This window comes from Aricia agestis, chromosome 5, assembly GCF_905147365.1.
Source record: "Aricia agestis chromosome 5, ilAriAges1.1, whole genome shotgun sequence".
Classification (NCBI taxonomy): Eukaryota; Metazoa; Arthropoda; class Insecta; order Lepidoptera; family Lycaenidae; genus Aricia; species Aricia agestis.
This window is the reverse complement of record NC_056410.1, coordinates 4,183,854-4,206,923: the sequence shown is the minus strand read 5'-3', so window position 1 is coordinate 4,206,923 and position 23,070 is coordinate 4,183,854. Positions and strand designations below refer to the sequence as shown.

Below are 23,070 nucleotides of genomic sequence, written 5' to 3'. Positions count from 1 at the left end.
CGAAGGCTCGCATCGAGCCGCTACACCGGAATGGCAGCACTGAAAGTGCTCGCCTCGTCGCTGCCATTCCGGTGTAGCGCGGCCCTTAATTAATCAAAATACCCAAAAACAGCTGTGCAGTGTGCACATAATCTATAATAATAATAATAGCTCCCACACCGGTTTCGGTGACGGTGGCCGGTTTCATTGAAACCAGGCCAGCTACGCAGGAGTAATTTTATAGTGCCCAAGTGTGTGCACAGTACACAAGAGCACTCTCTATTCCTTTACTCTCATAACCCAGTGGGACGGTAGACCGACACGACCGGCGAAAGATCAGGCGCAGGACCGACTTTTTACATGCCCATCCGACGCATGGATCATCTTACTTGTCAGACAATCAGGTGATCAGCCTGCATTGTCCTAACCAAACCAAATAACATGTTTCCAACGCGGGAATCGAACCCACGACCTCCCGAGTCAAGAGCCGCGCTCTATACCACTAGACCACGGAGGCGTTAAATCTATACTAATATTATATAAATCTATACTAATATTATAAATGCGAAAGTATCTCTGTCTGTCAGTCTCGCTTTCACGCCAAACGTCAAAACTACCGAACCGATTGTAATGAAATTTTGTATACAGATAGTCGAAAGCCTGAGAAAGGACATAGGCTACTTTTTTACTGGAAAAAAGGGTTGTCAGGGGGTGAAAATGCGTAAATTTGTTCAAATTAAGTTAGTTCCAAAAATTCATAATAGATGGCGCTAAATTCATAAGAGGTGGTATCATCTTACATTTAAGTTTCGATTTTCTCGATTGTTATATCTATTCTACGGTATTAAATAACTCAGTACTTTATCTGTGGAGTGACGTAACCTTAAACCTATCAATGATAAATAGTTTATGGGTAAAGTTGTGTAATTGGGGGCTAAATAACCTTTAAAATTTGGCATAAAATATAAAGTTTAATATAAAAAAAATTAAATACTTATTGTGTGCACACAGCACAGCTGTATTGATTTAAGGGGTACCAGGGTTTTTTTATAAAAGCTTTTGACACCAATTTTGTTGACATCGCGCTTTATAAACTGAAGTCCACGCGGACGAAGTCGCGGGCAACAGCTAGTAACTAATAAGTATGATTAGTTCTATGTTACAATGAAGTAAAAAATAAAACGCCATCTGTTGAATCGTATTAGAACTAAAATGTTCATTGCATCGATATATTTCTGGATTTTTTATAATATTATACATAAAATATATTTAAGTAAAAAATAAAACGCCATCTGTTTTCATATATAAGAATTAAAATGTTGATTGCATTGATATATTTTCTGGATGGAATATAGGCCAACACGGTACACTTGAACTCCTTTATTATAGAGCGCCTTCTGTCGTCAACTTGTCACATATATTAGAAATGCAGTAGGAGTTCTATAAGATAAGTTAGATTGATTATTATTATACCAAGTTATAATATTATTAAACATAATATTCTAACGTATTAAAAACTATAAACAAAAACATAATAACTAATAAGTATGATTAGTTCTATGTTACAATGAAGTAAAAAATAAAACGCCATCTGTTGAATCGTATTAGAACTAAAATGTTCATTGCATCGTTATATTCCTGGATTTTTTATAATATTATACATAAAATATATATAAGATTTTTGAAATTTTATTTTAATACACATCCAAGACCCAGGAACATTTAAAACTTATTGTTCCGCCTGCGGGACTCGAACCCAGGACCCCCGGGATGAGCGCTGGCCACGCGTAATGCGAATTCATTTGCATCGATATTTGCATAGAAATAAGATATTTTCCCACATCAAAATGTAGCCTATGTCCTTTCTCAGACTCTAGAATAACTGTGTACAAAATTTCATTGCAATCGGTTCAGTAGTTTTGGCGTGAAAGCGAGACAGACAGACAGACAGAAATACAAAAATACTTTCGCATTTATAATATTAGTATGGATAATTGTGGCACCTACTCATAAGGACACGTAGGCGACACATAAGCGTTGTTAAAAATGTTTTGGTGTTATGAGACCATGACAAAGAGACTATTGGTGAAAGCGGTCATTCATTTCTCGTTGTTTCATATTTTTTACCCATGAAAAAATATTTATTATCATTATAAGTTCTCACTCTGTAGCCGTTTCAATTCTTCTTGCATCTCTGCTGCGGTATCGTCCAGGCGCTCGTCCATCCTGTACTTTGACCAAACCTCGTTGAAGATGTCCGTCAAATTATCTTCCAAAAACCTAAAATTACAATATATAAATAAGGCTACTTTTTGACTTTACTATAATAAACTTTATATGTAGATTATACCTAAATCTACATTCTACAATATCTCTCTTAAACAATGACTTAGCATCACTATAAACAAAGTCGCTTTTTCTATCCCTATATCCCTTTGTGTGCTTAAATCTTTAAAAGTAAAAAATAAAGTTTATACTTCATTTGTAGATTATACCTAAATCTACATTCCACAATATTATCTCTCTTAAATAACGACTTAACATCACTACATTAAAGTCGCTTTTTCTGTCCCTATGTCCCTTTGTATGCTTAAATCTTCAAAAGTACGCAACGAATTTTACGGCTTCGTAATCAACAAGGTACCCTTATAATTTCGGTCTCTCCGTCCGTCTGTCTGTCCGTGGTTTATTTATGGCCAGGAATTAGGACCTACAAAGCTGTAATTCGGCACGAATGCACTATATATTAAAGATGCCGACAAAATCACTACATAATATAAAACAAAGTTGCTTTTTAGGGTTCCGTACCCAAAGGGTAAGAACGGGACCCTATTACTGAGACGTCGATGTCTGTCTGTCTCCAGGCTGTAACTCAAGAACGGTAATAGCTAGACAGTTGAAATTTTCACAGATTATGTATTTCTGTTGCCACTATAACAAATACTAAAAACAAAATAAATTAAATATTTAAGAGGGGGTCTTATACAACAAACGTGATTTTTCAAACATTTTTTGCTAGGTATCAATGATGATAACAGGTAGGCACTTGAAATAAAGTACACAAAATACTCAACTGTATTTATACTTTAATAATTAAGTACCTGGATGACCGAGCTTTGCTCGGTATAGCAAACACTCATTGACTTCGTGTTACTTAATAACGCCATCTGCTGGTCGTTAAATTAGTTGCCAACAAAATAGTATTATTATTCGCCAATAGATGTCAGGAAGAGTCATATTTTTCAGTTTATCGATTATCGATAAAACACAAAGAAAAAGACATTTTCTATATGGCCCTTTACAGCATATTATGATTTAAATGAATATTTTCGAAGATATTACAGATTTAAAAATTGCGGGACGTAGCTTTTGCGGCGGTACCGACAAATGCGGGCCACGGTTAATAATGAATGTAATTAAAAACTACTGAACCGATTTTAATCATTTCTTCAGTGAGTGACATAGGCTATATATTTTATAAGTACCCGCGCGAAGCCGGAGCGGGTCACTAGTAATAAATAAAATAAAAAATTAAAAGGATCTTTTGGGTATACAGCCTGTCTGATATGTTAGAATAGTAGAACTGACAGAAACAGGAATATACTTAACTATTAAAGTTTTTAATAAAAATGAGGATAGCATATTAGCAAAACATTTCTGATAATGAGTCTGTCTTACTTGGCAGTTTTGTCACCTATCAAGTCTCCTCCATCTTTAATAGGTTCAGTTTCCTCCTCGGACTCAGAGTCGGAGATTTCCACCAGCTCCTCATGGTAGTTACCAAAGTCAAACTCCATAAATGGCTTGAACTCCTGAATACCAGTGATGAGCTCCTAAAATTTTTAATAAAAGGAAATAAAATGTGTTTAATTACTTATTTTTTGTTGCGCGACTAGTATGGGCTGCGTAGAATTGGAGGTAATAATCGGCGCATTATACCAGTAACAAACAATATAAGCTACCAATAGCATGCCGCTAACGCGCTCACCCACCCCGCTCACTCCTCCCCCCACCAAAAAGACCTATAAATCAAACACTGGGCCTTCCATTTCCATTTTTGCCGAGCTATCTTAAAGTTGTGCGCGGCCAAACCTTTATATCTACCATCTTTTAAAAAGTAATTACCCGATTTTTCTGGTGTATAATATCATAGCAGTCCTCGCAAACGTACGAGCGTTTCTTTTTGTCGCCTTCAAAAAACGCTATGACTCGGGAATCGGCTATTGAGTATTGCGCTGAGGGGTTATGCGGACACTTCCTGTTCACACATTTTATGCCACCAACGGTCTTCCCTTCCTCTAAAGGTGTAGATTCTGTAATAAATTATTTTAAATGAAGAATTATCTTACATTAATCTTGCTACTAGCAGCTACTAGTTACTTACTGAACAGGCACAAAACATTGTATATTCTCATTATTATTTTTTTATTACCAGGGGGTTAATAAATAAATAAGTCATTACAATAAATGAACACAGTGATAAGTGATTAGCCAACATATTATGTAATTAAGTATATCTTTTTTTTTTGTTTTAAATTAAAATAAATTCACATTGGCCATGTCTAATCAGCCAATTAATGCTTATCTGTACCTGTTATCGTTAGTTTCTCCTGTTCTTCATCATCAGAGTCCAAGTTAACTACTTGACCTGAAGACTCCTCCTGAAAACAGACATTAATTACACTAATTTTCAACATACAATGTAATATTGTTTAGTCTTTCTTTCTTTATTATGTTTTCTTAAAATTATGATCATGAATCATCACCAATCGCAAACATCTTTATTTGGCCTAAAGTGTATAAGAGGATCTCACACCTACGGGTAGTGGATATGGTGATGCATAATACAATAATTAAAATTCAAACCTGCAGTTCAGGTGGTGTTATAGTTTCCTTTTTGCTGTGAGTTGTTTTTATCGACACCTCAGATGTGTTTATTCTTGCCTAAAACAAATACAAGGCATAATAAATATTCATTTACAATAAAACTCGGATGGTTTGATGGTTACTTGTATTGCTTACTTCTTACATTTTGTCTAATTATTGTTATGTCTGAAACTGCTGAGACAATTTTAATAAAATTTGATGAGGACTGTGAAGATGAACTTTACTTTGAATCTCAGAAACGGACATAATATCTTATGTTACTTATCATATTTTAAAAAAAAAATACTGTTGCCGCAAAAAACGAATTTCATACATCAAAGATAATGTAGTAAATAAAAAATTACCGGTTTCATCGGCGGCGGTTTCGGGAGTCCACTGATAACAGTTTCAGTCTCTTTCATCACTATTTCGCTGGTAGCTCCACCTGATGACGAGATCACATCAATGTCAGCAGGCATCTTCACAGTCGTCGATTCTGATTCCTGGTCCACCTCGCATACTTCTGCAAAAAAGTTAAAGATACAAAAGTTTTATTAGGAAGAGGAAAGTCAGTGAGCATATTATGACAAAAATACTTGTGTTCAAGAATATTGAAATCATGCAAATTATTCAAGAACTGTATTTTTTGCTGACAAAGTGGCGATTATTAGGTGAATTATAATATAATATTGTAAAATTATTATATAGTATGATGAAGGTTGTTCATACATACCTTCATCAGAAGAAGTTGCTTCTAAATAAACACAATCTACAACATTTTTATTAATTTCTGTTCTCACTATTTCATCACCCATATTTTCATTTATAACATATACTTCATCTAAAAATAAAGATTTATTACAGTTTAAAATATTACTATTAATTAATATTTCTTTCTTTATCGATAGTAAGATATTGTATGGTGTAGGGATTCATTTTACGCAATACAAATTCGTGGGCAATGATAACCAAATACTTTATACATAAAGTGACATGGACACTTTGATTTCTTTTAATCTATCTTAAATCTTAAGTATTATTATTTATTAATATTTAACATATGATTATCAATTATATCATTAACAAAATAACAATTAACTTACTATCATCAACGGCTGTCTCATTTGTAACTATTTCTACAATATTTGTGTCATCCTTATCATTGTCCATTTCTGTGTCAGATGTATCTGATAATTTTACTGTCTCAATGTCCATTGGAACATCTACGCTTTCTTCTATTGCCTAAAAAAATAGTTATTCCGTACGTAAGTAAGTAAATAGGATTCAGTGTCACTCTCGCAACCAAGACACGATTCTAGGTATAACTCGCAAGCCGAAATATATACGATACAAAATATACAGTCCAAAAACATAGCCTTTCTTGTGCAGCACCACAGTATACAACCCATTTTAATCAAGTAAATAACATTTATTATGAGTAACATATTGAGATGTTGCAAGTTATTCAATTCAAATAAAACTTACTTCTGTTACAGTTTCTTGTTCATTATTGTCTGCATCTTCTTCAGCATTTTGCGATTTATCTGCTGTTGTTAAGTCAGTTTCCTCAACTTGTATATCTCCTATATTATCCTGAAAATCATGAGACTTTAAGAATATGTGAAATATTTAAAATTTAAAGTTTTTTTTTAAGACTTTGAACCCAAACAAAACAATATGAATCTCTTAAAATTATTGACAGAATATTACCTCTTCAACAACAATTTCATCTATGTTAATATCAACTGCATCTGGTACAGTATCAGGAAAATTCATGCCATCCTCTGAAGCTTCTTTATCACTAGTAGTAGGTGTATCGTCTTTTGCTTTACTCTCAACATCTGCATTTTGAGCATTTGAATCTTCTGAATTTTCTGCTGTCACCTGATTGCTATTGTCTATAAAATGTCAATGAGTTTTATAATAATTCGATTAAGGGCGGATTCGACCAAACTGGAGTAAAATTTTACTCGAGTATAACTGTCTCCTAATCTAAGAGTAAGCTGGTTTTGCGTTTTTCCAACTTCTTATCCAAGAATGAGGTAATTACACGGGCTATTTTGGTGGAGTAAATATTAAACTGAGAATAGTTGCACAACAGGGTGCAACTGTCATGGTCGGTGTCATTGTGAACTATATTTATACATGGGAGAGCCATGCTTCAGCACGAATGGGCCGGCTCGACCGAAGAAATACCACGTTCTCACAGAAAACCGGTGTGAAACAGCGCTTGCGCTGTGTTTCGCCGACTGAGTGAGTTTACCGGAGGCCCAATCCCTTACCCTATTCCCTTTCCTGTCCTTCCCTATTCCCCTCCTTTCCCTCTCCTATTACCCTATTCCCTCTTAAAAGGCCGGCAACGCACTTGCAGCTCTTCTGATGCTGCGAGTGTCCATGGGCGACGGATGTTGCTTTCCATCAGGTGACCCGTTTGCTCGTTTGCCCCCTTATTTCATTAAAAAAAATTGACATTTTATTTCATACTCTTTGAGTAACTTGGTAAAATGCTAACGATAATACCCTAGAGTAAATTAAAGGCGTACAATTATTCTCATGACAGTTATACTCGTGTAACTTCAAGTTTGGTAGAATCGGGCATAAATAGAAATTAGCAGCAGAACTTTCTCTGCTGCTAATTTCTATTTTGCGAAATGATTAATAAAGAAAATTATTTATCTTTAATTCTACAATTATATCTAGTTATGTCTTACCATCATCAATATCAGAATCATCCTCTTCATCACCATCTCCATCATCATCAGGCTCTTCTTCTTGTTCATCATCATCCATTACTCTTGATGATTCAGCTAGCAAACCTAGACTATCTGACATTTCTTCTACATCTGGATTTTGGTGCATGTTGTCTAATGTATGGTCTTCACTTGAGGTTGCTGCTGATTGCTGTGGTTCTTTTTCTACCATATCATCACACTTACTTTCTGATAGTTCTTGGTTACCATCAGTTTCTTCTTGAATTTCAGATTGTTTTTCTCTTTTGTCTTTTAAAATAACAGAAGAACCATTTTCGTATTTAGTATTATTTTCAACTTGATCATCACATGATGGTAATGTGTTTTCTTTAGGAATAGGTTCATTATTTACTTCAACATTGGAGGTATCTGGTTGGTCCTGTTGTTCTAGTTGATTATTTGATATTTCAGGTTGTTCATTATCACCCTCTAAAGTGGAAAAAATGTTTTGGCATTCATCATTATTGTCTGTTTCCATAGATATAGATTTATTAGATTCCTTCTCAGCAGACTGTCTACTGCTTTTGTCTTTCTCTTCTAGTTTACCTGTTTCCACATCTGGAGACATTACAAGACTGGCTATTTGTTCTTGACCGAAATCGTCATCATCATCACTGAATTCATCAAAGTCTTGAGTTGGGATTTCCAACATAACATCTGGTTTATTTAATCCATGTGCTTTTGTTGGCAAAAATGAAGAGCTTGATGTATCAAGAGGACTTTTATCGATTTCTTTTTGTGCATTAGTGTTATCAAGTTCTAACACTTCCATTGAATCATTTTTTTGTATTGTTTCACTAATATTTTGACTAGCATCATCATCATCGTCTTCCCATACAAGCTTAAATTTATCATCCCCATTATTATCATATTGTAAACTACTTTCCAGCTCTATGCCAGGTGTTTCAGTACTGCTAGTTTCTGGTTTTGAAGGAACTAAAATATCTTCTTTATCTTTTTCTGTATAACTTGATGGTTTTGTCATATTATCACTATCATCATAATCATCCATTTTCAATTCTGACTCAGGGTTTTTATCGGCATCATCAGTAACTTTAACAGAATCATCATTGGCTTTACCTACAATAATTTGTTCTCGTTTAGTGTTTGGTAATACATCCACATCCATTTCATTGTATACCTCATTGTGCTCTTGTTGTGATGTTTTGTCATCTAAAACTTGTTTTTCTCTTGCAGTTTCATCTTTACCTTTTGTAACTTCTATTGTATTTGAAATTTTATTGTTGATGGAATCAGAAAATGGGTTTATTAATGTGTCAAGTATGATGTCTGATTTACTGCCTTGTCCCTGATCGGACTGTGCTTTTTCAGTTGTGTAAGTATCATGACTTTCAACACCACTCTTTGTTGCATTATCACCTTCTTTATTCTGAATTAATATAATATTATTATCAGAGTGGTCTTCATTCGACTGCATTGCAATATCGTCCTGCTCTTGTTGTGATGTTTTGTCATCTAAAACTTGTTTTTCTGTTGCAGTTTCATCTTTACCGTCTGTAACTTCTATTGTATTTGAAATTTTATTGTTGATGGAATTAGAAGATGGGTTTATTAATGTGTCAAGTATGATGTCTGATTTACTGCCTTGTCTCTGATCAGACTGTGTTTTTTCAGTTGTGTAATTATCATGACTTTCAACACCACCCTTTGCTGCATATTCACATTCTTTATTCTGAATTGATATAATATTATTATCAGAGTGTTCTTCTTTCGACTGCATTGCAATATCATCCTGCTTTTGTTGTGATGTTTTGTCATCTAAAACTTGTTTTTCTGTTGCAGTCTGATCTTTACCTTCTGTAACTTCTATTGTATTAGAAATTTTATTGTTGATGGAATCTGAAGAGGGGATTATTAATTTGTCAAGTATGATTTCTGATTTACTGCCTTGTCTCTGATCAGACTGTGTTTTTTCAGTTGTGTAAGTATCATGACTTTCAACACCACCCTTTGCTGCATTATCACATTCTTTATTCTGAATTGATATAATATTATTATCAGAATATTCTTCTTTCAACTGCATTGCAATATCGTCCTGCTTTTGTTGTGATGTTTTATCATCTAAAACTTGTTTTTCTGTTGCAGTTTCATCTTTACCTTCTGTAACTTCTATTGTATTTGAAATTTCATTGTTAATGGAATCAGAAGGGTTTATTAATGTGTCAAGTATGGCCATGGTTTTTTCAGCTGTGTCGGCGGTATCATGACTTTTAACACCACCCTTTGTTGCATTATCACATTCTTTATTCTGAATTGATATTATATTATCATCAGAGTGTTCTTCTATCGACTGCACTGCAATATCGTCACTTATAGATTTAAGATCAGAATTAAAAGACAAATGTGTGGTTGGTGTTGGTTGGTCTTCAAAATGTGTTGCAACTGCATTCTCAACATTTAGAGCCTCATCACACAATTCTTCTGTCGTATTTTCGTCGCTTTTAGAAGTCATTATTCAATATTATTAAATTGTTTTTCAAAAAATACCTACCCAAGTTAAGGTCAAAATTATTGTTTAGTTGTCTACACTGTTACTCAACGTGCCTAAACTTTTGTTTCTAATATAATATAATAAGTAATAACTCAAAGATGCAAACTATACACACGGCAATATAGTTATTACTTTATTTTGAAAGTACCTGGGGCAAAAGAAATTCCATTCTTGTTTTTGAACCAAAAACACAGATTAGGTACTAGTATATATTTGTAGACCAAAAATGGCGTTCTGCGGCTTCGAACATTTGACAAGTGACAGCTCATGACAGTCACAGCAGCTGTCATTTTGTCATAGACACAGATTTATTTTTTAACAATGTCTTATATAGGTATTTTATCATTGTTTTTTAATTATAAGTAATGCCGCGGCCGCACATGCGTCTATCGTATCTACGAAGCTTCGTGAATCGTGCTAGAACTTATGATGCCGCGGCCGCATATGCGTAGTGCTTCACGCTAAAACCGATACTATTGGACGATCTGCGTGTATCGTCTCCTAGCACCATGGGCGTAGCCCATGGAATTAATATGTACTACGTACAGCTAGTACATATTAATTCCATGGCGTAGGCACACTGGGGCAAGCTGGGGCGCTTGCCCCACCCTGGGTTTGACCTACAAGGTGCCAAATTAAAAAAAAAAGTGCGTTTCATCCATAGACTTAATATAATTATAGGTTTATGGTTTTTTACATAAACCTGTTTTTTACGTTTACAAAACACTTTCACTCTTAATTAACACCATCATTCTTTCACCACTCTTTAATGTTTACGGCATGATTTTTTCTCTTATTTTAATTTTCTCACGAAATCACAGTAAAACTTATGAATATGTTATGAATATTTGCCACAGATTACTAGTAGGTATATATAGCTAGTATAATATTATGATACTCGCTAGTCGCAGTCCGCAGAGCATGTCTACCGTGTTTACATTATTGACAGACAGTAATGCCAACATAACGGCAAAGGAACTATTCGATGAAACGCACGAAACGCACTCTAACAACAATCATAATATTCATAATATCCGTGAAAATTACACAATATAAATAGTTAGCTGCGATTTATATTGTTTGCTTGTTTTGTTTCATTTTAATTAGTAGTTAATCTAGTTAGGGGGGGTTTACTGCTGCCCCACCCTGAGCCCGAGGCTGGCTACGCCCATGCCTAGCACAAAGCTTCGGACGATAGATGCAGGTGCGGCCGGGCCGTGAGAGGATACCATAATATGCATTGGACGATACAGTATGCGCAGATCGTTCTGGAAATATGGTAGGTATCGTTTTATGCACGAAGCTCTACGCAGGTGCGGCCCGGGCATAAGAGCATCAGCTAGGGAAAGCCTTGTCGAACATGTGTCGAACTGTATCTAGGGGTTAACAGACGGACAGACATCGGTCTTAGTAAATAGGGTCCCGTTTTTACCCTTTGGGTACCTACGGAACCCTAAAAACAACTGTCAAGAATTGACAGCCAATTGACAGCTCACGTCAAAGATTGACAATTGACATCTGAATTTTAAGACTTTGACGTACTTCAACATTGTGTTCAGCATCATCAGCATCATCTTCAAATTCTTGATCTTTCTCAATTCCAATTTTTATCCGTTTTTTGAACTGAAAATTATCGATCGCAAATTTTGTTTATACAATTATTCCAAAGTCTCGAGAAGCATTTTCCTGATTTTACTTGACGACCTTATTAAACAAAAGTGTGTTGATCAAAATCAGCTAATAGGCAGTGTACATAGGTACCTACTGTGATAACTAAGATGAACCAAAGCTACTTTTCACCTCGCTTGTTGGCCGGTGCAGCTATTGTTGGTCTAGTTGGTGCCGCTGGAGTGTTTATTTACGAACAAGTTTATGCTGAAAAAAGAAGAGCCATGCTAGGTATAGTATAATATTATATATTTTGTTTTCCTGTGTCTTCAACAAAATAGTAAAAAGTAATGTACTTATGTAAAATTTAAAACTTCTTGTCATAACTTAAGTATTATATATTTACACTTCCTGCTATGATCTTATATTCAAGTAAAACATTTTACTGTGCAAAGTTGTAATAATTTTATTGCTATTACAGTTAGTGAAGTCGCTAGGCTGGATAGACAATTGGCTTCCTTGCAAACTGAATTGGTAGCTCTAAGGGATCTGCAGAGAGAGACGTAAGTACCATGTTAATTTTTTAATCTCTTGACACATTGAAATCAATAAAACCTAAGCATTTCTGCTTTTTAACACTTATGTAAACCCTTTAACTTACATAATCTTAATCTTCACACTCTAATAGGCAGTGTCAACTATGTTGTCATTCTATGTAAATATAACAACTTGTATTAGAACAGTGTTTGTAAACTCATATTTATCATTGCCTTGAACATTGTCTCTCGCTTCAACAGAACAAAACAGAAAAGGAATATAAAGATAGTAATTTGATCTCTTTTGTTAGTTTTCTAATATCATGTTAAAAATATATTTTCAGTAAAATGACCAATCGTGCTAACACTTCTGCTGTATCAAAAAATCGTGATTTGGGTGAACATGGGTATGATTTGTATGAATTTGAAAATGCATACTATATTGCATGTATAAACTAATATTAATTGTGCTTTAGTGTGGGTTTTTCAACAAATGCATAATGTATTGTTAAACTAAGTATTTTAATAGTTTATCTTATCTAACATGAATTTCTTTCATGATGTGTATTTAAAAAACTCAATAAGTCGTACTAAATAGCTTCCGTTCAGTTCTTAATTATGAATGAAATAGAGGAAATTCACATGAACTCAGCATAAGCACAAAGGTGGCTTTATCGCTATGAAGCAATATAAAATAATATTTGTCTGTGATGTCAATTTTTGCTTTATGATTAAAATTATTTTAAAACCAAATGATATTATACAAAAACATTTAATAAAAGGCAGATTTTTATATCAATTTTATTTAAGTCCTCTGGAAAGCCCTGTGAAAAAATGGGATTTGTTCTTTGAAATATCTATATATTAATACGTGAGACAAAAACTTTGTAACCCTTTTTACGAAAAATGGGGAAACGTAGGTGCATGAAATTTTGCACAGTTATAGTTTATATGGTGAAGGAGTGCATCGCGCTAATATTATTTTAAAATTATGCTTTTATCATATATATTTTTAACAAATAAAATGTTACATACACTACGACACTACTACTAGGAAAAATGACAGATCTTTGAGTGACAAGCCTATACATACGAACAGTGTTGCCAACTTTTTTTTTACTAACCCACCAAATTCAGCAGCGTAAACCACCAGAAACCGCTAAAACCTATATGGCCTCTCAAACCATCAGAATTCCACTACATAACGTAAAGACAACAACCTATCTGAATATAATTTGAAAAGAATACAACAACAACGTCATTATTATTATAAAATAATTATTTTTGTTACTACAATAAGAAAACTTTAGTTAGGTACCTATGTACCTACGTATAAGTAGGTACTTAACTAAAGATTAAAGATGAACGTATTTAGAGGAATCATTGTCATTTACTTGTTCAGTTTGTGAAGAATAAAATATTTCTTTAGTTTAAATTTTTGTAATACGGTATTTGGTATTATGTTGTTATTACAGCATTTGCCTTCGCGTGCTAACCTTGCACGAAAGAAAGGCGATCAAACTTCATCCGGTTTCTCTGCTATGCTAAATAATCGCTCTATATCAGCGTTAGAATGCGGCAAAACGAATAAAGATAATAATAATATAATTAAGTTTCTAGTGTGCGTCTTCAAGGGTTAGAAACATAATAAAAAAAAACTAGTGGTTTAACGTCGAAGCTACCACTAACTTAAATAATCTAATCCACTAAGAAATCCACTAGCCACTAAAACCACCAGATCTAGTGGAAATTCCACTAAGTTGGCATTACGAATTATACTCTTTTATTTATGGTTGAAGTCTGTTGACCACAACTCACAAGTTGACAAATTGAAAATGGATTATTGTTTTTTTTTTATTTAATTTGAGGCCCCATCCCCACTCGCGCGCGAAGCGCGCGCGACGCCCCGGAATTTCCGCGAAACGTGAGTGTGGATCCGGTTCGCATATTTTTCGCACTTCGCGGCTGGTTCCCCGACCGCATCCCCACTCGCGCGCGAACCTTGCGCGACGCCGCGGCGCACAGTGGAAAATTTGGGTCCATATCGGATCAAAAATCTGTAACTTCAAGGTTTTTCATCGTATTGTATTGAGATTTGGCACATATACAGTGATATACAAAGATTTAAAAAATAATCAATTTTGTTTTTTTTTTCATTGTATAAGTACATTTAAATTATTTTAGGTTAAAAAAAATAAAAGAGAAAAAAGTAATACGAATAGTATTTATATTTTTATTTTTTATAAATAAGTACTAATATGAGTAAAATTAAGAAAACTTAAACAATTACTTATCACACAAGCGTAATAAAATACATAAAATTATAAAATCGTATAGTACCTATACTAACTAATTGATCTCAGATTAGACAAATCTTATAATATTATTGGTTTTATATAACTAGGTTTTAGTTACTTATGTTATATCTAATTGTTATTATCCTCGAACTAAAATTACTTCCGTTGTAATTGTAGGATCACCTTCAGGTACCACCTTCAAAGACTTAGTGCCTCTTCATCAAGATTCTTCACATTTCTCACATAAGGTTTTCTCAAACTTGAAATGTATGGATCTGAAGTATATAGAAGGATCTGAAGTATATATAATTTAAATACGTCTTCATTTGTAGCTGTACGGGAACATTTTCTGGCATGGTGCAGGCGCATATTTCTGTAGTCTTTATTGCGACATCTTCCGACAGTTGCCCAATAGGAAGAACAGAAAAATGTTTCATCACGTTTTCTCCGTGTATAAGTAATTTGTGCACGGAGGATGGCATGTAGTACCAATCATAGTTACTTACATTAATTCGCGCAGTTTCTAAGGCATAAACTTTAAATTTTTCGGGATCGATCATTATTCCAGAAGATAGAGCTTGTAAAATAATATACAAGCGTTTAATCAATGTTTTATCAACACCTGTTATGTTCGCCGAGCAAGTGTAATTGTAAAAGAACCTTCGTGCTGTATTTCCATCACTTGAGTTTCCACTTACTTGACGAGGTTTGTCGATAATAATTAATCCTAGCTCTTCCCTGAAACGTTTTTGAACAAATTCCTTCTTTTCTTTCTTCAAGGAAATATGGATTATCCAAATTCCAGGCATGCAATGTGGATAATCCATATTGGTAAGCACTTTAATTTTCAGGTCACTTTTAATAGGTCATTCATATCCTGACTCCAGCCAGCTTGTATTATTCCGAATAAATTTGTCCTTTTTCCGTGATGCTGAAGGCCCAGCGCTTATTGAAAGAAGGCAGAATATGTCTTTTCAGAATGTCACCAATTACAAAACACAAGTTGTTTTCAGAAACATTTAATGTTTGCTATAGAACTATGGACAACGATTCCAAGGTTCTGCCACGCTCGATATAGGGAATGATTAAATTGCCCTTAGTACAGTTGAAAGTTGACATTTTAATGGAAACAACCAATTTAAATAAGTGTCACTTAATATGAAATACACGCTGAAGTGTGTAATTTAAAGATATTTGCTTCCCCTTATATACTGGTTTTTTAGATATGAAATACGTACTAATATCAATGTTATGGTATATTTACTCACGCAGGATGAGTGCAAAATAGATGATAAGCTATTGCTGTCAAAATATTGTGGTTAATATTGTTTTTGTAAACTATGTCAGCAGTAACCGCAAAAGACACCGAACTATCTACTCCGACCTCTATCACATTTTTGCCCATAACTTCCAGGACCGCAAATTCATAAATTTTTCATTTATGAATAGTTAGGCTATCAAATAACACATAAAGTTGCGCGTGGGTGGGACGTGGGTAAATGTGAAAACCTTCGACGAAAAAAAAAAAAGACTTGAAAAATAGGGCATGTCAATTTTTAAGTACTTACTCAAAAATAAAAAGCATATTACAAAAAGTTAATAGTTCATTGTTAAGAACATAAATTAATATCCTTTTTAAAAATGTATAAAACCGCATGCATGTGCAAAATACTTTTTTCGGGAACCCTACTTGTATGTCAAATAACAGAATGAGAACTTTTACCATAATAAATTATAGCTCAGGTTTTCTGCGGTCATAGTAGAAAAAATCATATTTTACTAACGGCTTGTGAACTTGTAACTTTACTAACAGTAAGTTGTTTCACCACTTCCTGATAAGTGACGAATAGGCTGATTCCACCAATTAACTTGACAGATCAAGTATGGAGAACCTGTCAAAAAAGTTGTGAATAGCCTAATCGGCACTTTATAAGAAAGTGGTGAAACAGGCCCTAAGCATAACAATAATAGAGACTTGTGAGTTGAAATTTGATGACAAGAAAACTCAATGATGCCTGCAGCCCTACCTGCAGCCTAAATAAACTATCAAAAACTTTTAAAGGCTTGTCTAGCAATGATCCTATTGCAAATAACTTTGAAAAAAAATTACAGGATAGCTCGAAGGCCGCTGCGGAAGGCACGCGTACGTCGCGACGTGGCGCCCGCGGGCGACGCCACAGACTCAGAATACTTCACAGACTGCCAGTCTTTGATAGGCAAGTTAACATTACTATTTATAGTTTACCAGCTTCGGCAAATATAGTCAAGGTGGCCCGTACGTTACCTCTGATTACTAGCAGTTTTCACAGTGGATATTACATACTGAAAGCATTTATCTGCTGTTTAAAGTAACACACACAAAACTGGTTCCTGACTGCTTTCTACTTGAATAATTTCGCTTAAGTATTCCTTAACATAATTTCATACACTTTATTGATTTAAACAAATATTTTGTGTTTAAGAGATTAAATATCCATTTGACTATTCAAGACATTCTGCTTCAGGCACAGATATTGAAATGGACAGTGAAGAATTCTACGACGTGCCTTCCGACGAAGATGACTCTACACTGCGGGAGTCTGTGAGCAATGGAATAGCTGCTATTGACGACCTTGACGTGAGTAGCTCTTATTGTAAAAACAGTTTTATTATTTATTAGTCTTATTATTTATATTATTAAATTTTTTTAAAAACTTTAATAATATAAATAATAAGACTACCCGCAGCATATCCAACTAACAACTAGATTAGAGATTGTTGTTTGTAGCATGTATGTAAAATTATTATTAAAAAGAAGGCTTTTTTAGTTTTTACCCATGGTCTATTAAAACTTCTTTTAATTATTCTGATAATCAGCCCTTACAATTAATAGAAGTATAAATTAAATGATATATTAATATTTATAATTAACTTATAAATAAGCTTATCTTTTAAAAAATAAGACAGCCCAGGTCTTAAACACTTTCTAAACAAGTCTTATATCTTTTTCAGGATTCAACAGAAAAAAAGATTGAAGACACAAAAGCGAAAGTCAACAGCACATAGCTGTATGCAGATCAATTTACTAGGGTACTTGTCAAGTCTGATATATAGAATTGGGATTATGGTAAGGGACGGACATAATATTAGATGTATGAAAATGTATTCGTGAGTTATTGACATATTTTTATATATGACGCTAGAAGTATTTAATATTCACTCTGATGCTAAGTCATTAGTTCATTACCAAAGAGTGGTTCATAAGACCCGAGTTTTTTTAAACAGTATAAGTGTAGGTCGCGCCCAATTTTTAGGGTTCCTGACACTTCGATGTCTGTCCGCCTGTCTCCAGGCTGTAACTCAGGAACCGCTATAGCTAGACTTCTGAAATTTACAGATTGTGTATTTCTATTGCCACTATAACAACAAATACTAAAAATGCAATAAAATTAATATTTAAGGGGGGCTCCTATATAACAGACGTGAGTTTTTTTTAGGGTTTTCTGAGCGTAATCAATAATGGTAATGGTTGAAATTTTCACAAAATCCTATTTGTTTTTTTTTTTATGAAATAAGGGGGCAAACGAGCAAACGCGTCACCTGATGGAAAGCAACTTCCGTCGCCCATGGACACTCGCAGCATCAGAAGAGCTGCAAGTGCGTTGCCGGCCTTTTAAGAGGGAATAGGGTAATAGGGGAGGGTAGGGAAGGGAAGGGAAGGGAATAATTGAGGGTAGGGAAGGGAATAGGGTAGGGGTTAGGGGATTGGGTATCCGGTAAACTCACAAAAACCGGCGTGAAACAGCGCTTGCGCTGTTTCTGTGCGAACGTGGTATTTATCCGGTCGAGCCGGCCCATTCGTGCCGAAGCATGGCTCTCCCACGTATCAAAATTGTACTTGAATAATGAATAATAAAAATTTAATGAAGTAAATATTTTAGAGGGGCTCCCATTCCATACATGAAACACAAAGTTTTGCCTACTTCCGCTCTATACCGATACGAAACCCTTCGTGCGCGAGTCCGACTCGCACTTGGCCGATTTTTTAGAAAGATCATGAGTATTTTTATTTAATCTCTTTGGTGGGGCGAAGTGGGTATAGAACACGGTATTGGTAGAATGGTAGATTTACGAATTTTCCGATTGTCCCTTTCAGTTTCGCCGATCGATCCTAAATTTGTGCGCAGCCTACACACCATTTCGTAATCACTCAGCAAACTGTGACGATTAAGATTTTTTTACGAAGAATTCAATGAATTAATCATAATTATTGATTATTATCTAAAATATAGGTACTGTAACAACTGAGCTAGTGTAAGCGCGTCGAGTTATCTACAATATTATGTTAATGTAATAATATACAATATACTTATACTAGAATATGGTGCAATCTGATTAATGATGATTATTGAATAAACATCAATTTAATGAAGACTTTGACAGTTAATGTATGGGGCTTATGTCAAAATCTTCATTTAGTTACAGTTAAGTAATTCATATTCGTTTCTGAGCGTGGCAGTCAGTGAAACAAAAAAAAACTATTTTAAGTTGGTCATACTCGAGCCATATACTTAAATGGCGAGTCGCAGTCCATAATCGATCCGTGAATAGTTGAAACGGCGTCCATTTCACATGGAAATCTCTTTTATTAGGAATACGCAGTAGGAATAGGCGGCTCGTGTAGGGCCGAAACACATAACCGCGTTGCGGCGCCGCGAAAAACATCGTTTTGGCAGCGGGTAACCAGTTCCTCGTGATATTTTATTGTGAATGGACGTGTTTCTTGCATGGATCGTCGAAAGAAACTTATTGCTTATTTGTTATTAAGAAGACATTACATACTCCGTTTTAAATATACGACACAGAAGATACACCTTTTTGGTAAAAGGTGGCCCCGTGCGAGTTTCTTACGCCGGTACTCGGCGGGGTAGTTCCCGAACCGGTGGTAGGCCTCATGTAGACACGAAAGTGTTAACTTTGTTAACCTATTTGGAAATAAATATTTTGATTTTGATTTGGATTTTTTTGACTGGATACATCCATTTAATAAGGCTATGTATCCCGATGGCGAGTATTTGTTCCGAAAATACAAATCATTAAAGTGGCGCCACTGCCGATTTCAGCGGCGAGATACCGCAACGTGGTTATGTGTTTCATGGTCATGTGTTTCATTCATACATAACTAAACTAAAATACATCAAAAATTTATAAATTAAAGCAGGAAGAACGATTAAAGAAAGGAATGCATTCTGCGATACTAGCGCCGCCCATAATTGAATTATACATTTTAATTTTTTTCAAACGCTTGGAAGTTGGAATAAATAGTTTTATTAAACCTTCGTTCGGAAAATGACAGCATTACTAATGATTATTGATCAAGTAATAATTTAATCCAATTAATAGAAAATGTAGTAAGAATGTCCATTATTTATAATAATAATTAATTATTCTCGCATTAATCTAACAATTTTATTTATACTATTGTTATGTTATAACTAATAGTAATAGGATACATTTATTATGTAATAGCAAGTAATTTAATAATAGTAATTTCCAGAAGTTTATCTGTATTGATATCATAACAGTGACATTCCAGTTCCATGGTTACAAATTATGTTTATAATAAAACCCGAAGAATAATAATAAAAATATGTAGTAATACTATTAACAATGTCTGTAAATCTAGTCCTAGTTATTTATTGAGTGTAAAATGAATTCTCAACTCAATTGGTTCTTCCAACGATATTAACGAATTTAAACTGCTCAAAAAGTTCTTAGCATTGTTTCATTAGTTTCCTGTTGTATTTTGTTAATAGATATGACACAGTCTGCCAATAATACTCGGCAATATTTGATGAAAAACGACGATTACCGGCTAATATTAACATCATGGCCGTTCTGTATATAACTTAAATGAAGTTCGCATGAGTCGTATTATGAAGTTTGAAGGTCATATATTTAACAATAATAATATTATCCCTTTTTACTGATGTAACGAATCGCATAATATAAATTTCACCATAGAAATACTTTTTATGTAATGCATTTAGCAATGGCGTCATAATATAGTCGCTAGATTTCGACACTATCATGTTACAGTGCTAAAAGGACTCCTGGCCGGTTTCTGAGTTTTTTTGACTCGAGTTTCTATTCTCCAGCGTTTTGGATTGGGTAACGTAAAAACATCTATACTTATAATCTACACTACTATTATAAAGAGGAAAGATTTGATTGTTTGTTTGTCTTGAATAGGCTCCGAAACTACTGGACCGATTTGAAAGATTCTTTTACCATTGGAATCTTACATTAATTCTGCTGAACATAGGCTAAATTTTATTTTGGAAAAAAATAGGGTTCCGTAAGATATTTGGGATTTTCGGACGCAAGGTGTAAAAAATCAACCAGAAATGTTACTTTTTTCGCGTACGCTGCCTAAACTATAAAAGATAGAACCATAAAATGTTCTAAGTAATTGTAGATCTTTTAAATATCTACAAAAAAGTCCGCGACACCACTATACCTATCTATGTTGAGTGAGGCACAATAACCATTTTTTTATTAAAAAATCTTGAAATGTTTTTGGACTACATTTAAATGCCTTTATTTTACTCATAGCATTAATTCTTATCAAAATAAATTATTTCATTACTAAGTACAGTTAATGTAGATAATATTTGATCTGTGAATGATTAAAATTGGACGTTTGGTTTTAATGTTATGGCGAAATTAAAATATTACGATTTCTGCTGCACGTTGCGAATTGGGCGTCGTCAAGGCGCGCCGCGCGGGTGTGCTCGCCCGGAGAGTCCACGTAAATATTAATTATTATTACCTCGATCACGGGAATCGCAGACACAATAGATTTATAATATAATAGTTATGCGACAGCCGGGTGCCGCTTCATTGATGGGATAATATTATAGTGCTTCATTAATTCATTACGTTTTGAATGACTATTATTTTTGATTGCTATTATAATTAATTTCTATAACTATAAATCTCCAATAGCGGCAGCCGGCTACCAGCATAACAATTATTGAAGATCTATTGTGTCTGCGATAACCACGATGCCGATGGAAGTATAATTAATGCATATTTTTAAATCTACACTATTTCTGCTGAACGTAGGCTATAGCCTATAATTATTTATGTTAATTGTGTAAAAAAACTACCAAAATATTCCATATATTGTAAGCTTTATAAATTATAGACTCAAAGTGATGTACTAGAGTCTTAGTTATAGAGGACATTAATTTACGCATGTAGGTAAGCATAAACTAATAAAGCATAAAACTACAAGAAAAAAAAACATAAAATACTTTAACCAAAAAAAATACATTTAGAAATTGCAAAATAGTATAAATAATAGTATCTTCTGTAGGTAAGGATAAAATAATCAAACATAACAAAATACAATAAAAATGTGTATAATAATTATAATATAGTAGTTACAGGCTAAATAGTGTAAACCATTTTTATGTTCTGCTTAACATAAAGATTGACTAAGAAATAAAGAATGAAAAAAAAATATTTAAAAATCAATGTCCACCCGTGCGAAGCCGGGGCGGGCCGCTAGTACTTATTATAAAGCGGAAGAGTTTGTTTGTTTGAACGCGATAATCTCAGGAACTACTGCTCCGATTTGAAAAATTCTTTTAGTGTTAGATAGCCCATTCATTGAGGTAGGCTATAGGCAATATTTTATCACGCTAAGACTAATAGGAGCGAAGAAATAGAGGAAAATGTGGAAAACGGGGGAAATTATTTGAATGAGCTTATCTCACGAACTACTGGAGCAATGTTTATGTTATTTGGCACAGATAAGTAGACCACGTGAAGGATCATAGGCTATTTTTTGTGGACTAATTTGTCTGTGAAATATCTAATTTACGCGGGCTAAGCCGCACGGAACGTCTAGTTAATAAATAATAACCAATCAATAATGCTGTTGAATAGATTATTATATATCTTTTATTATTATATAGGTATCTTATCTGCCTTAAATACAAAGGAACTCCTGTCACAAATTTTGTACCAATGAGTAAAAAGTTAGATAACTTAAGAGTTAAGACTTATATTTTAGGCCCTTCAGTTACTAGCTTTTTCGGAAAGTAAACAGATAAGCGGATAAGCGGCTTTATCATAAGTTCTAATTTTTGCTCATACTGCTATCAATTCGTGTGCTCTATATTTTTTATTTATACTGACATTATCAAAGAATTTGACCTCAAACTATATTCCAATATTTACTCTCTGTTGGTAATGGTACCTACTAAAATATTACATTAAAAATGTTCGTTTCGGATTACACTGTACCTCTTGGTATTTTTTTTGTCAGTAAAGTAGTACTGTACAACACGTAGAAATTAACTTGGCACTTGCTTTCATAAAATTTCCTTAGAATTAGGTGCCTGGTTAACTTCTGCGTGTTATAATGAAGGGTTTCTTGGGTGCTAGCTAGTCGACGAGCCGCTTAAAATTCTTTTAGCAGTAAGCCAGGTTTTTGGTTGTTTGGTTTGAATTTTTTGCACCTATAACTACTC

General features: G+C 34.1%; 2 protein-coding genes across 3 annotated transcripts in view; one reads left to right on the top strand and one right to left on the bottom strand.

Annotated features, from left to right (window-relative positions):
- LOC121726757 (histone-lysine N-methyltransferase eggless) overlaps positions 1-10,289 on the bottom strand; it is a 28,771-nt gene extending 18,482 nt beyond the window's left edge. The window contains exons 1-11 of the mRNA XM_042114241.1: positions 7,557-10,289; positions 6,556-6,743; positions 6,331-6,438; positions 5,949-6,087; positions 5,579-5,686; positions 5,211-5,368; positions 4,846-4,923; positions 4,571-4,640; positions 4,105-4,292; positions 3,658-3,812; positions 2,144-2,259 (exon numbers count right to left, since the gene is read on the bottom strand). Coding sequence (XP_041970175.1) covers positions 2,144-2,259; positions 3,658-3,812; positions 4,105-4,292; positions 4,571-4,640; positions 4,846-4,923; positions 5,211-5,368; positions 5,579-5,686; positions 5,949-6,087; positions 6,331-6,438; positions 6,556-6,743; positions 7,557-10,068 — 3,820 coding nt within the window. The 5' untranslated portion in view covers positions 10,069-10,289. The remainder of the gene's footprint in view (positions 1-2,143; positions 2,260-3,657; positions 3,813-4,104; positions 4,293-4,570; positions 4,641-4,845; positions 4,924-5,210; positions 5,369-5,578; positions 5,687-5,948; positions 6,088-6,330; positions 6,439-6,555; positions 6,744-7,556) is intronic.
- LOC121726756 lies at positions 140-17,839 on the top strand. 2 transcript variants are annotated; one of them, XM_042114239.1, is made up of 7 exons: positions 140-153; positions 11,882-12,006; positions 12,197-12,278; positions 12,596-12,658; positions 16,661-16,764; positions 17,053-17,165; positions 17,540-17,839. In XM_042114239.1, exons 2-7 carry the CDS (start codon positions 11,886-11,888, stop codon positions 17,591-17,593), a joined length of 537 nt encoding a protein of 178 aa, XP_041970173.1. In that variant the 5' UTR covers positions 140-153; positions 11,882-11,885; the 3' UTR covers positions 17,594-17,839. The 2 variants fall into 2 exon arrangements, with proteins under 2 accessions (XP_041970173.1, XP_041970174.1); XM_042114240.1 differs by lacking the exons at positions 140-153; positions 12,596-12,658 and having other exon boundaries at positions 11,668-12,006.
- Positions 17,840-23,070: the final 5,231 nt, after the last annotated feature.

Bases quoted from the DNA above. Each gene is read 5' to 3' on its own strand.
- LOC121726756 (XM_042114239.1), top strand. From the start codon at position 11,886: ATGAACCAAAGCTACTTTTCACCTCGCTTGTTGGCCGGTGCAGCTATT. The intron at 12,007-12,196 runs GTATAGTATAAT...TTGCTATTACAG, and splicing joins AAAAAGAAGAGCCATGCTAG to TTAGTGAAGTCGCTAGGCTG. The intron at 12,279-12,595 runs GTAAGTACCATG...ATATATTTTCAG, and splicing joins AGGGATCTGCAGAGAGAGAC to TAAAATGACCAATCGTGCTA.